Source organism: Cibotium barometz, chromosome 56, assembly GCF_041138505.1.
Source record: "Cibotium barometz isolate CiBa-2024 chromosome 56, ASM4113850v1, whole genome shotgun sequence".
Classification (NCBI taxonomy): Eukaryota; Viridiplantae; Streptophyta; class Polypodiopsida; order Cyatheales; family Cibotiaceae; genus Cibotium; species Cibotium barometz.
In genome coordinates this window covers 24015464-24027980 of record NC_141101.1, presented here as the reverse complement: position 1 = coordinate 24027980, position 12517 = coordinate 24015464, and the positions used below count along the sequence as shown (strand labels likewise).

The window sequence follows — 12517 nt, the reverse complement described above, 5'->3', positions numbered from 1 at the left end:
GATGATGAGGACGACAAGCCATGCTTGCTCTCAGTGCCGAACCATTTCAAAACCTACACCATTGATGAATGAAAAGTGGTCCAATATGCCAAAAGGGTGAAGGAAAATGGCCAATCCATGTCTTACGATGGACTAGCGGAAGTTAAGAAGGTAGACATTGCAAAGCCAGGGGAGGATACCAAACCTGTCTACATTTCTAAAGACTTAACTTGCGACTAAAGAAGAAGAACTCATTCCTCTCCTTAAAGACTTCAAGGATTGTTTTTCTTGGAAATACATGGAAAGGAAGGGTGTACCACCCGAGGTGGTTCAACACACTATCTCGATCATGGAAGGATCGAGACCGTCAGGCAAAAACCGTATCAGATGAATCCAAAATATGTAGCAGTGATTGCAAAGGAGAAAATTGATAAACTCATCGCTCTACCAATTTCATCTATGAGATTGAGCACACAGATTGGATTTTACCAATCGTGATTGTGCCAAAGAATAATGGAAAACTAAGAGTCTGTGTTGATCTCAAAAAGGTCAATGTAGCCACCAGGAAAGATCACTACCCATTGCCATATATGGAACATTTTTTAGAACGGGTAGTAGGCAAGAAAACCTACAGCTTCTTAGATGGGTTTTCAGGCTACAATCATGTGTCCATAGCACCAAAATACCAACACAAGATGGCCTTGAACACAATGTGGGTGACCTATGCTTTATAAGGTTATGCCTTTTGGCCTCACCAATGCCCTAGCAGCTTTCCAACGACTAATGTATATGGCCTTCAAGGACTACTTGCAAAAGTGGCTGGAGGTGTTCATTGATGATCTATGTGCACAATCATGCTAGACTGACCACTTGGCTTGCTTAAGGAAGGTATTTGATATATGTCGATTATATCGTATATCCTTAAACCCTTTAAAGTGTCAATTTTGGGTTAAGCGTATGATGTAATCTTAGGGCACATTGTGTCTAAGAATGGTATTTCCACTGGAGTAAAGTAAAGCTGATCTTGGAATTACCCCCACCCAACAAACTACAAGGGTGTGTAGCGGTTTATGGGACACATTGGGTATTATCGACAATTCGTCATATTCTATATGCTACAGTTTCCATGCCATTAGTTGAAGAAAGCACTGGCTAGTGCCAATTTTGAGACCACCCAACTAGGATCTTCTTGTATTCCATGTACACATCGATGCATCTAATTTTTTGCTATAGGATGCGTATTGGCGCAACCTGAGGAATTCAAATTGGATTACCTAGTTTGCTTTGCCAATCTACAGCTAAATGATGCAGATATAAATTACACCAGAATTGAGCGTGAAGGGTTGGCCATGGTTTATGTTGTTAGGAAATACAGACATTACTTGTTGGATAACACGTTTGTATTCTTTGTGGATCATCAAGCCTTATTATATCTAGTGAGTGAATAAGCCATGCACCACCACAGGGAGAATTCCACGATGGTTGCTTCTACTCCTAGAATTTGACTTTTTTCGTCTCACTGTAAGAAAAGGATCACAACATGTTTTGGTAAACCATATGTCTAGAATTCCGAATAATGGAGAACCTGATGGCATTGACAATGACCTCCCAGATGGATGTCTTTCAAAAATTGATATGGTGCCTGAGTGGAGAGAGGAAATATAAAAAAACCTAGCTCATGGTTTCCCACAAGATCAACCTTTGAACAAAGATAAGATGTGTCAGCTTATTAAGCTGGCAAATCTTTGAAGTTCTCACTCAGAACTAAAGCGGCTACAACAACACATACCCACACAAGCTCCAAAGTACCAACTTGGTTCCCATGGCAATAAAAGGAAGGATGGTGACAAGGAGTACCTAGCTCCAAGCAATAACTCCAAATGGGTATAAGGTAAAGGGGTATGCATTTCACACCATGAAACATGCTCATATGTTTCACGTGCTCAATTCTACTCCTCTAATGCATATCATGTGGCCTTGGAATTTTTGAGCATATAGGATTCCATTGGGTATCAATAATTGCATGCATAAAGGAACGCAGTTGTTTCACGTCGTGAACTGCAAAACCGACTATTTCACATCGTGAACCACTTCAAGCTAGTTCACGTCGTGAACCGACTCATGCCAGTTCACACCATGAAACGATCAAAAAGCCTCCGCGTATCGTATTCACAGACACATGTCATACACCCAATAAAGATGGCCATCGGTGCGACGGCTAAATCATAAATACTTATTTTTTTCCATTTTGTGCATCTTTCATTGTTTTTCTTCGAGAGTCTCCCCTCCTCCATTGGCTGTGTGATTGTGAGCATCGTTGATGCCCCATCCATCCAACTATTACCATCATCGTCTGCTCTTGCGATCATGGTTCTTAGGTATGAGCTCTAAGCTTGGTGTGTACGACTATGCTAAAACTGTTTGCACATGCTCACTATCCATCAAGCTTGCATATGCGGCTTTTCTTTTCCCTTTGTATTATTTTCTTGTTCCATTGCATCGTTTCTCACAAAATAAACTTGGGGGATTTATAACATGAAACAACAGTCTAATGTTTCACAATATCAAACCCGATCTTGCTACTTCACGGAAAACAAACTAATGTCCTACTACCTCTATCCATGATAAATCACTCAAGGAATAGTATAGATCACTAAAACACATGAAAAACGTTCAGCTGTAAACAATACCCTACTAGCTCACAGACTACTAGTTCACAGGTTAGCAGTTCACGGGTTAAGGCTGTTCATGGCCTAACCATTTCATGACATAACAGTTCACGAACTTCCAGTTCACGAGTTAACAGCTCATGCACTGCTAGCTCATGCTTTAACACTTAAAGAATTAACATTTCACGCATTGCTAGCTTACGCTGTAACATTTCACGCAATGTCAGTTCATGCCTTAGCATCTCACGGCTTATCAACAGTTCACGCAGTGTCAGCTCACGGACTTCCTCTCCTCTACTTCACAGAAAACACCAATTCACAAATTTCTGTAATTCAAAACATCCATCCTTTATTGTTGATTGCTCACCACACTAACACTCTTTCCATCATACTCTAACGCTTAGGAAATCACTGACAAAAAAAAAAAAACACAACTAAGTCCACGAGCTCTTACCATGATGATAGTTTAAAAATGTTATAGATGGCATCCTCAAAGGCCTCCAACTCAGAGTGTAAAGGGACCGACAATCATCCAAGCTAGCGCAACAAGATCATCAGCCACGTCAAAAGAAAGTGAGGGCATAGGGGCACAAAGTTGACATATCTAGGGCCATATACGCAGGATTTACAAAGGGACAATGCTCCAAATAGATATCTAAACTAATCAAGGAAAAGGGCAACCTACAGCAAGTGGAAGAGGAGACCAAGTGCCTATAGGAAGAGGTCGCACAAGACATTGCCTCGTATTAGCAGGCTCTTGATGAAGAACACCAAGAACCACCAGAGGTAGCAACCACACTTCACATAATTGGGAATGGAAATCATGAGCTTAATAGGGAAGTTACCCTCCGAGACCGCAGCTCCAGAGTCGATACTACAAACACCACCTACCAACCTTGTCACCCTTGTAACCTCTGACCACTACAGGATCTTCCCACTTCAGATGAGATAGGTGCCACACAAGCTTAGGAAGAACAAAAATTACCATAAACAGATGTGGGCAACAAGAGACCACATCCAAAAATCTAGAGGCTTCTCAAAAGGAACAAGAAGTGGACAAATGCAAGAGGACAGCTGAAAGGTCTAGCCCTAGCAAACAAAGGAGATTGGACTTCAAAGGCTTTCCAGGAACAAGCTCCTTCCTACAACGTTTAAATATACCTAAAGATGCCAATACCTTTCTCAAAGGAACCATGGAAGGTCTTGACAGATTGCTCCAACTTCAATTTCATGAAGTAGATGGTAGGACCTCTTTCAGCTCCTCTATTCCGACATAGGAACAAAGAGCATGGCATTGTCACCTTCTCACCACTCATCTATTTCATGACAGACATGAAGAATTGTAGCAGCAACTAAAAGACAAAACAAAATAGGCGTAATGTCTTTAAGATCAATTAGCTGTCGCATTGACACCACACACACAAGGAGATAATCATTAAAAGTTTAAAGGCCGTCAAAGAACATGAAGTAAGGCTTCAAACCATGGAAGGGCACAATTGGCTATACTAAGCTGGAACAACCAAAGAAAACAATGAGCTCAAAGCACAAGTTGATCAAGCAAAGGAATAACTCCAAAAGGAAGTGGCACACACCGAGGCAAAAGAGGTACAACACACATAGCAGTTAAGGGAAGCACACGCCACGTTCTAGGCTAAAGAAGAAAGGTACACTCAATAGATCCAAGAGCTCAAGCAAGGACTTATTGCCTCGCAACAACAAAAAGTGGCTAGCCTAAAGAGAACTGTTGAACAAGGCACACGCATAGAAGCTTAGAGTCCTCAATGAGGTTATCAGCACACCAAGACACAAGAGATGGATCAAATGTTGGTTAGCCAACCAACAAGTTCTTGAGCATGTGAACTGACAACTCCACAACACCCAAGTCTTGGCACACAAGAGCGCCTGCTGCAAGTCAACGAGGCTTAAGCTCAAATGACAACCCATAGCATAGCCAAAGTTGAAGCCAAAAGATGATACACAGAGCTAGCGGCTGCTCGGGAGGTCCGTGAGGTAGCCATCTCAGCACTCCTTAACCACAAAGACTCAAGGATTCAAGGAACTGGAGCGAAGGCTCGCACTCTAGCAAAATAATGACCTTAAAGGGATGATCAACCCGATGAACTATGACAACTCATCGAGCAATCTTTGAAGATAGGTTCGTTGCCAGTGACTCCTCGGGCCCCTCATCAGACTCTCACTTTGTTTTTATCTACACTAACCCTCTCTCTTCTTCAATACCTCTCTCTCTCTCTCTTCTTCAATACCTCTCTCTCTCTCTCTTCTTCAATATGAAATTAACCTAACCGACGACCTCAATTTTGGAGACCTAACACTTATACATCATAATACGGAAAGAGATGCAGATCCCACCTTAGTAATGGGAATCCTTAGAAAGGATCTAGTACTAACCCATATGACATTTTCTTCTTCCCATTACACCCAATAGTGCTCAACCTTTGTAGTTGGTGTCGTGTGCTGCAACAATCTGCCATCCTGTATTACACTGTCGATAAACTCGACCTATTTATACCAGATGACTTACCATTAACACCCGCCAACTATGAAGTTGTTGCATGTAGCTATCAATGGGTAATTAGCCAAGGGTGTATTGAAGTTTATAATACTCATCAACATCTAAACCTCTGTAGCAACATTATATCATCCATATGGTATTATAAAACTATATAGAAACATCCATAAAGACCTAGAGAGGCAATGCTCACAACTGTGGTTTATAATTTTGATAAAGAACATATTGAATATCCCAATATAACCACAGAAGAAATCCTCGACCTCCAATAATTTATGAAAACTAACAAGCCCACCCAACCGCCACCCAATTCAGGAGAAGGACAAGAAGACACACTAGGATCCTCAACATCTCTTACTTACCCAATGTTTTCTTCCATCTCCAGAGCAAGCTATTAAATCCCTTTCCTAGTGTATCTCCTGCTAACAGAACTAAGGCTGATTGTATCTTCTCTCGCTACTCTTCTACCCTAGTTCATATTCCCACTAACCCTCTCGCCCCCCGAGGAGTTGCCGGCAATAACTCTATCTTCACCACACGGCAGCGTGATGAGGTACGTGATCTTCCCCCTCAAGATGACATACAAGATTTTCCTGATATACAAATGTCATTGAGTCTTTGTCAACTGCATAGTATGAGAGCTTCATTCAGACAGGAAATCCCCTCCTGAAGCTAAAACTAATGTTCAAAATGGTGATGCAAATTACACCATTTGAGTCTACCCGAAGAATCATGCCGACGGATGCCTACTCTACCATGGATTCGGGGAAACAACCATATGTACCATACTCTCTCCGAGCCCCAATGCCTTAATTGGAAGAGCTGCTACCAATGGGAGGAGAGGGGCCTTGTGTAAAAATGTGGCACGCCACACCAAACTAGCCAACCCACACTTGGCCAATCTGCTAGAAATCCACATTGTAGAGTACATGATGAATTGTTGTTTCTGTAGATGGCACAAACAACATCCAATACATACAAGGGGAGGATATACAACAAATCAACATAGATAATACTAACCTCCGACTCGAGGATTTTTGCATACAGCTTGATTGGCACAAGGAGTACCTCACAGTGTCAGAGTACAATTTTTAGTACCAATGCTCCCCACCAACACAAAGAGTGGATCCACTTTACATGCCAATCAAAAGAAGGCTCACTCCACTCTAGTTCCATGAAGCAAAGCAAAGGGATTCTAACGGCTGTTTTACAACTTCCCTCAATTTTCGCCATCCACATTCTAGGATATCACAAGTCAAAGGCAATAAATGCTCACATGGATACGAGTGTGGCAAAGGATTCTAGATCCGGACAATGTCCATGGAATTGGTTTGCCACTTGGTCATGTTGGCGTGTCAATAGAAGATGTTGAAGTGGGAGAAGTACCTCTTTCTTTTTAGAGACGGAGGATAGTGTTAAAATTACTGTTGAAAACTCATTACAAAAGATGGCTTGTGCACAAGGGATCTCATGAATAAGTGATGTTGATGTTTTACACATCACAGATGGAACACCATGGCTACAAGAAAGCTTTTGATACTCATGGAGCCTCTTATGCCTTACTTTTGGTGTGCAAATTAGAGGTGACTTCCTTTTCAAGCCAGCACTTCCTATCATGCATGGAGCTTACGCTTGAAAGTTGCCAATTGTTTTTTCTTTTGTCAGATGGTGTGAACAATTTCATATTTACATAAGTATACCCAAAAATCTAATGAAATTGTTTTTTAACATTTCTCTTTTATTTGGAAGTGTTTATATGAAAGAAAAATAGTGGAAACTTCATTGCGAGTTAATTTAGAAACACAAAGGGAAGGTTGATGGATGTTGGATGAAAAGAGCCACACCATGATAGATTTAGTAAAAAGCAAAGAAGATTAAAACGGAGATCGCTTCATTTTCCAATTAACAAAGGTAATAATAAGTCACATGGTGAAGCTTGATTATTATTAGAATGCATGGTGTCAACAATGGATTTTGCATTTCTCCATATCTAAAGAAATAAATGGAAAAAAAAGCTATATAGAAACATGCACACAGCTTGCTTTTATTAGAGATCAATTGTCACTGTATCACAAAAGAAAGGTGATACTTTAGCATGAGTTGATTTTAAAACAAGCATAAGTTGTTGCTTTAACATGATTTGGATTTAAAATCCGAGAGGATGCTTGGTACATGTTAGGTGAAAGGAATAATTTTTTCTTCAAAAGTAAAGGTGATCTTTGATACAAAATACAAAGGGTGTTTGTTATAAAAATCAAGAAAGCAATAAAAGAAAGAAGTGTATTTCACTCAAGAAATCAAATGAAGTTGTTATAGTTGTGGTCTTATCATCCTTTCAACTTTCATTTATGCTTTTGCACAAAGTAAACAAAAGTGACTCTTATAGAGGTAAAAAGTTGCACATAACCTATAGCCATGTTGCACAAAAACTATCTCAAAGAACTTCTCAAGCGTTTGTAAAGATACTCTCTCTTTATTGTTTCTTTTTATGCTTAGAAGGACGGAATCATATAAAAAAGATATAATTCATGCTATCTCTTTATTATTTCTACATATACTCTCTTTATTATTTCTTTTTATGCTTAAGAGGGGATCATATAAAAAAGATATAATTCATACTATTGGCTTCTATGTTGATAGAAATACTTGCATGTATGAAACGTTAACCATTGATGTAAACAAGGACAAAAAAATAGCCAAAAAGAAAAAGAAAAAGAAAAACTCTCAAATACAAACTTTACTAACTTCCCCACCCTTGCCCTCTTTTTCCTCTCTAGGAGACATGGTCCAAAGAGGAGAGAGTGATCTCCTCATCTCTTATAAGAGATGACATTAATTAGTGTGTCACTAGGATAGATTCGAACCCAATACCTCGTGTTAGAGAAGCACGCGCACTACCATTGCGCTACAGCTGTCATCTAGTTTCAATACCCTCTCTCTCACAATACTCTCTCAATACCCCGAAAAAAAAGAGAGTGCATCCTCTAACTAGTGGTATGAGGGTTAAAACCCTAGTCAGGATAGTAGGGATGACCAGGGATTTTGAGAGGTGATAGTAAGGGGTAGGGTTTAACCCACTACCCCAGTTTCCAGCTTGGTTGAACCCCTTCATTGCAGTGCTAATGCCCCCTATAAGCCCTGCTCTCCCTTGTTGGGGGGTGCAACTCTAAGGCTTTCACACATCTGCTCCATAATTTTTGGCGAGTCAGTGTAAAGATATGGTGCCCATTAGCCATGGGCCAGAGAGATCTCCCCTGTTTCTCAAGCATTCCATACCATCACCGTTTATCATCTTCCATACATTCATTTCATAGCACAACAAAGGCAAATCATTAAATAAACCAACCCTTCAACAAACAATACAAGATCATGGGTCAACCAATTCCAATATCAAGGAATAAAACTTTGTACAACAGCCATTGCTCCCAAGCAAGCTACATATACAAAACCCAACATATCAAGGGTGTGCAGAAATAAAAGATGACAGAAGAACTGTCTGGCAGATCCACTGATCACCATACTTGAGGAATCCACACCATAAAAACTTAACCTTGGAAAACAATTAGGGTGAGAACACTCAAATCTTACATGCCCCTGATCCACAAGAGTGGGGAATGAACTACTTTAGCCCTGAGTTAACCATCCATTAATTTATCATCTCAATGAGAGTGTTATCTCAACCACGAATCGGCATTGCATTCATGCTTGTAGCTCAAAGGGACAAGCCCTTTCACCAAAGCATCAGCTTGAGCATGGACCAGTGATAGATTCATGCTAACAAATGAGAAAACATGGACTAATATGGGCTTATGCATGAATAGAAAGATGATCCTCTAGTGGTTACTTGAAAAACATGGGGTTGAGAAGCACTGCAATACCATCAAAGCCCTCAATAAGGGCTTAAAAAGCTGATAATGATGCTCCAAACCAGATGCTGCTGGAAATATTTCTAGAGCCAGTTTATCATCTTCTGCACAACTGCATATGTGAATTTGGATGTGGGAAGTCATCTATCACATACTTCTGAACATCATTTCACTTGGTTCACATACACTCAATTGGCTTAGGGTCTTCTGCACATTTGCATAACTAAAATTGGATGTCGGAAGTAGCGTGAACCTTTGATATCACATACTTCAAGCATTGTTTCCCATGGGTCTGAGCATCCTTTTTTGACGTCTGTATATCAAACTATTCATGAGCATCATCTCACACATATGACAGCATCATCTAACAGGCATCTAACGCCAGCATGCCACTTCACATGCTTTTGCTCAGTTTGTACTATCCATGCAACATTCATCTCACCTTTTCAGTGACCTGCTTACATATATCTGATTCATTTGCTTCTGAGGATCCAGTGTTGTCCATCTGGCTCGACACGGAGCCCTTTCACCTTGGCAAACAAATCCACAGCCCTACCCACACCCCTGTTGTCAACCTTTGTGAAATAATCATGGCCAAACATCACTCCGCCCGGCCGAAGAAGAGAATACCCTATGTTGATGTCAGCCCAGGCAGAGTGGAAGTCATGGGCGGCATCAACTTCAATAAGGTCAGCATAGACCCCCCATTCACACAGCGCAGCCATGGCAGCAGTGGTGGAGAATGGAAGGGGTAATATGGCATCTGTGAAGTTCATAGTCTGCACATTCTGCATGAACTGATAAAGAAGCACCACATCCCCATTGATTTGGTGGAGTTTGAACTTGTCTTGGAAACCCGGCCAGCCGCGAAAATCATCCACACACAGTATGAGGATTTGGTGGGTTAACAAAGATTTTGCCGAAGTGGCCATGTGTATAGCAGAAGCCCCCAAAAAAGAACCCAATTCTAGTATGATTTTGGGCTTTACTTCTTCCACCATTCGCATAAATACTGAGCGTGTCGAACCCCACCCTCTGATTCGCTTCTCTCTCAGGTAGGGTTTTGCTAGGTCTGGCGGGAACCCTAGATATGGCGAGACCCCATCAAAAAGCTTGTTGAGGATGAGGGTTTTCACGGCATCGGGCGAGATGGGTTCGCTGCATTTGGTCCGGAAAAGCACCAAATCTGTTGAACTCCAGTCTGTGGTGATGGGCTCCAGGCGTTGATTTTTCGTAGAAAAGCTCGCCGGCGGCTGGCCAGCGCTGCATTTTAAGAGCGAAAGCAGCGGCGAAGTTATAATTCCTGATAAGAAGGAGGCCACTGCTAGAAATAGCAGGAACGTAAGGCCTCTCTTGCTTCCATTGCTTGATCCGAACACACCCATTGCTGCAGATGGCCAGGAAATCAGCGCATTCCAGCCTTAAAGGCAATTTTCTGCAAATAATCGCTGATTAGAGAGCACCCAGTAGCCCTTCTGGCCGAAATTGCAGACCCAAAGGGCTAATTATACTGATTTGTAGCGTATCTAAACCACTAATTTGGCCAAAATAGCACAGAAAAGGGCAACTTGTGGAAGGAAAAAAACGCTCTGTGATGAAGATAGAAGTGCAAAAAAAAAAAGGCGCAGAAGGCGCATAAACTGGCAGAAAACGGAAGCGTTAGGGCTTGTTAGTGTTAAAAAATTAGATGGAATTATGGGTAGACACACATTTAATGGAGAAGGCGATGGTGAATGAACAGAGCAAGGGGCTGAGTAAGCAGAATGGGACGGAGTAACACACAGAAAATGAAAGGAAAACAATCCGTGAGGGATGGAGCTCACCTGTTAGTGAACAGAAAAAGGAGAGAAAGTAACAGCAGAGAACTACCTTCTATTCTTTTAAAATAAGGCGTTGGGACTCGGGAGTTCAACTGCAGCTTTTGGTTACTTTTCAGCTGTTGTTGCTGTTATTGGATTTTGCGAGGGCGCCACAGCCAGCAGGAATTGAAGAGGTTAACCCCAGGGAGCTCTCTGTGAAGAGGATGAATCGGGTGGGTGTGGGGGTCTGCATGGGACGTGTGTGTAATAATACAGAGAGAGAGACACGCACACAAACACACACACACACACACACACACACGTGTGCCAGGGTTTTCAAGTCTTAAATGATGGCTACATTGACACTGATCGAAATTGATGACATGCGTCATGATGTGCTGCTTGCTGCCTGTGTTAAGTAATTTAGGTTCTTGAACTGTTCCATACCCAAAGGGAGACTCGTTCTTTCTTCAATCAACATGTTTGATTAGAGAAAATTGTAATCTTCAACACACATTTTCTTTACACTTTGATCAATTATATCCAGATCTTGAATTTTTGAGGAGCAATTCATCAATTTGAGAAGACTTTTTTTTGAAGATTGTACATGTTCTAGAGTAAGCTTAAGACAAGTAACCTCTCCTGTCTTCGACAGGTAGGAGCCTACCCCTCCTCAAAACTCCTCCTCAAACCTCCAAACTGCTTGCCCGAGCCTCCTAATTCCTGCCACCATGTAACAGCCTGGTGAAACTCTTCCTTTATATAATATAGAGATACAGAGAAGCCTTTTTTTGAGGAATAATTCTTCCTTCTTCCAATTCCTTTCACAACGTAACATCCTTGTGAAACTCTTCCTTTATATAATATAGAGATATAGAGAAGCCTTTTTTTGAGGAGCAATTCTTCCTTCTCCCAAGAACTTTTTTGAAGATTGAACGTAAGCTCATCTTATCTAGAACCTGCTCTAGCCCTTCGAAGTTAGAGGCATCCCAATGATGGGTGGGCCTCGCCAAGCTTACCTTATCTAGAACCTGCTCTAGCCCTACATCCTTTTCATACGCCCAGGGTGTCTAGCTAGGACACCATAATGGAATATATACATTAATTTATAGAAATATAAATTAGATTCTCGTGTAGGAATAACCAATAATAATGCTATTTGAGAAAAATGTGTCAAATTGGGACATGGTTAAGACATCTTCATTGCCTAGGTGCTCTATTTTTCAAAATCTAACTTGTATTTTCAAGGCAAGCAAAAATTTCAACACGTTTTTTTCAATCCAAGCCTTGAAAAATACTTTAAAGGGTTGCTCTATTCTATTATTGACCACAACTTAAACTTTGAATAGTTGTGGTATGGGGCATATGGAAACCTTGGACAACTAGAAAGAAAATGAGAATTTTTATAACTTCAAACCCTCCATTTTCTAGAAAAACATGGGAGAAAACATTAAGGACAATCAATCCTAAAAGGGGGAGTTATTTCACTCGATATAAAGTAGCTTAACATGCTTATAAAATAACAGTGATGGCAAGTTAGTTTGATTAGGATTTGGTGTAACAAGTAGAGAGAGAGTGATCTACATTTTTTCAAAGGGTGGACACTGGATAGAAGGATACTATAATTTTCAATTTCCATCATTTATTCCTTTTTGTTTTTCTAGATGTGCAAAA

At 40.9% G+C, this 12517-nt stretch overlaps 1 protein-coding gene across 1 annotated transcript; it reads right to left on the bottom strand.

Annotated features, from left to right (window-relative positions):
- Positions 1-8547: 8547 nt before the first annotated feature.
- On the bottom strand, positions 8548-11121 carry LOC147607041 (uncharacterized). The gene is made up of 2 exons (XM_086791304.1): positions 10914-11121; positions 8548-10479 (listed from the first exon to the last, which is right to left on the bottom strand). Exon 2 carries the CDS (start codon positions 10427-10429, stop codon positions 9518-9520), a length of 912 nt encoding a protein of 303 aa, XP_086647430.1. The 5' UTR covers positions 10430-10479; positions 10914-11121; the 3' UTR covers positions 8548-9517.
- Between the last annotated feature and the right edge of the window lie 1396 nt (positions 11122-12517).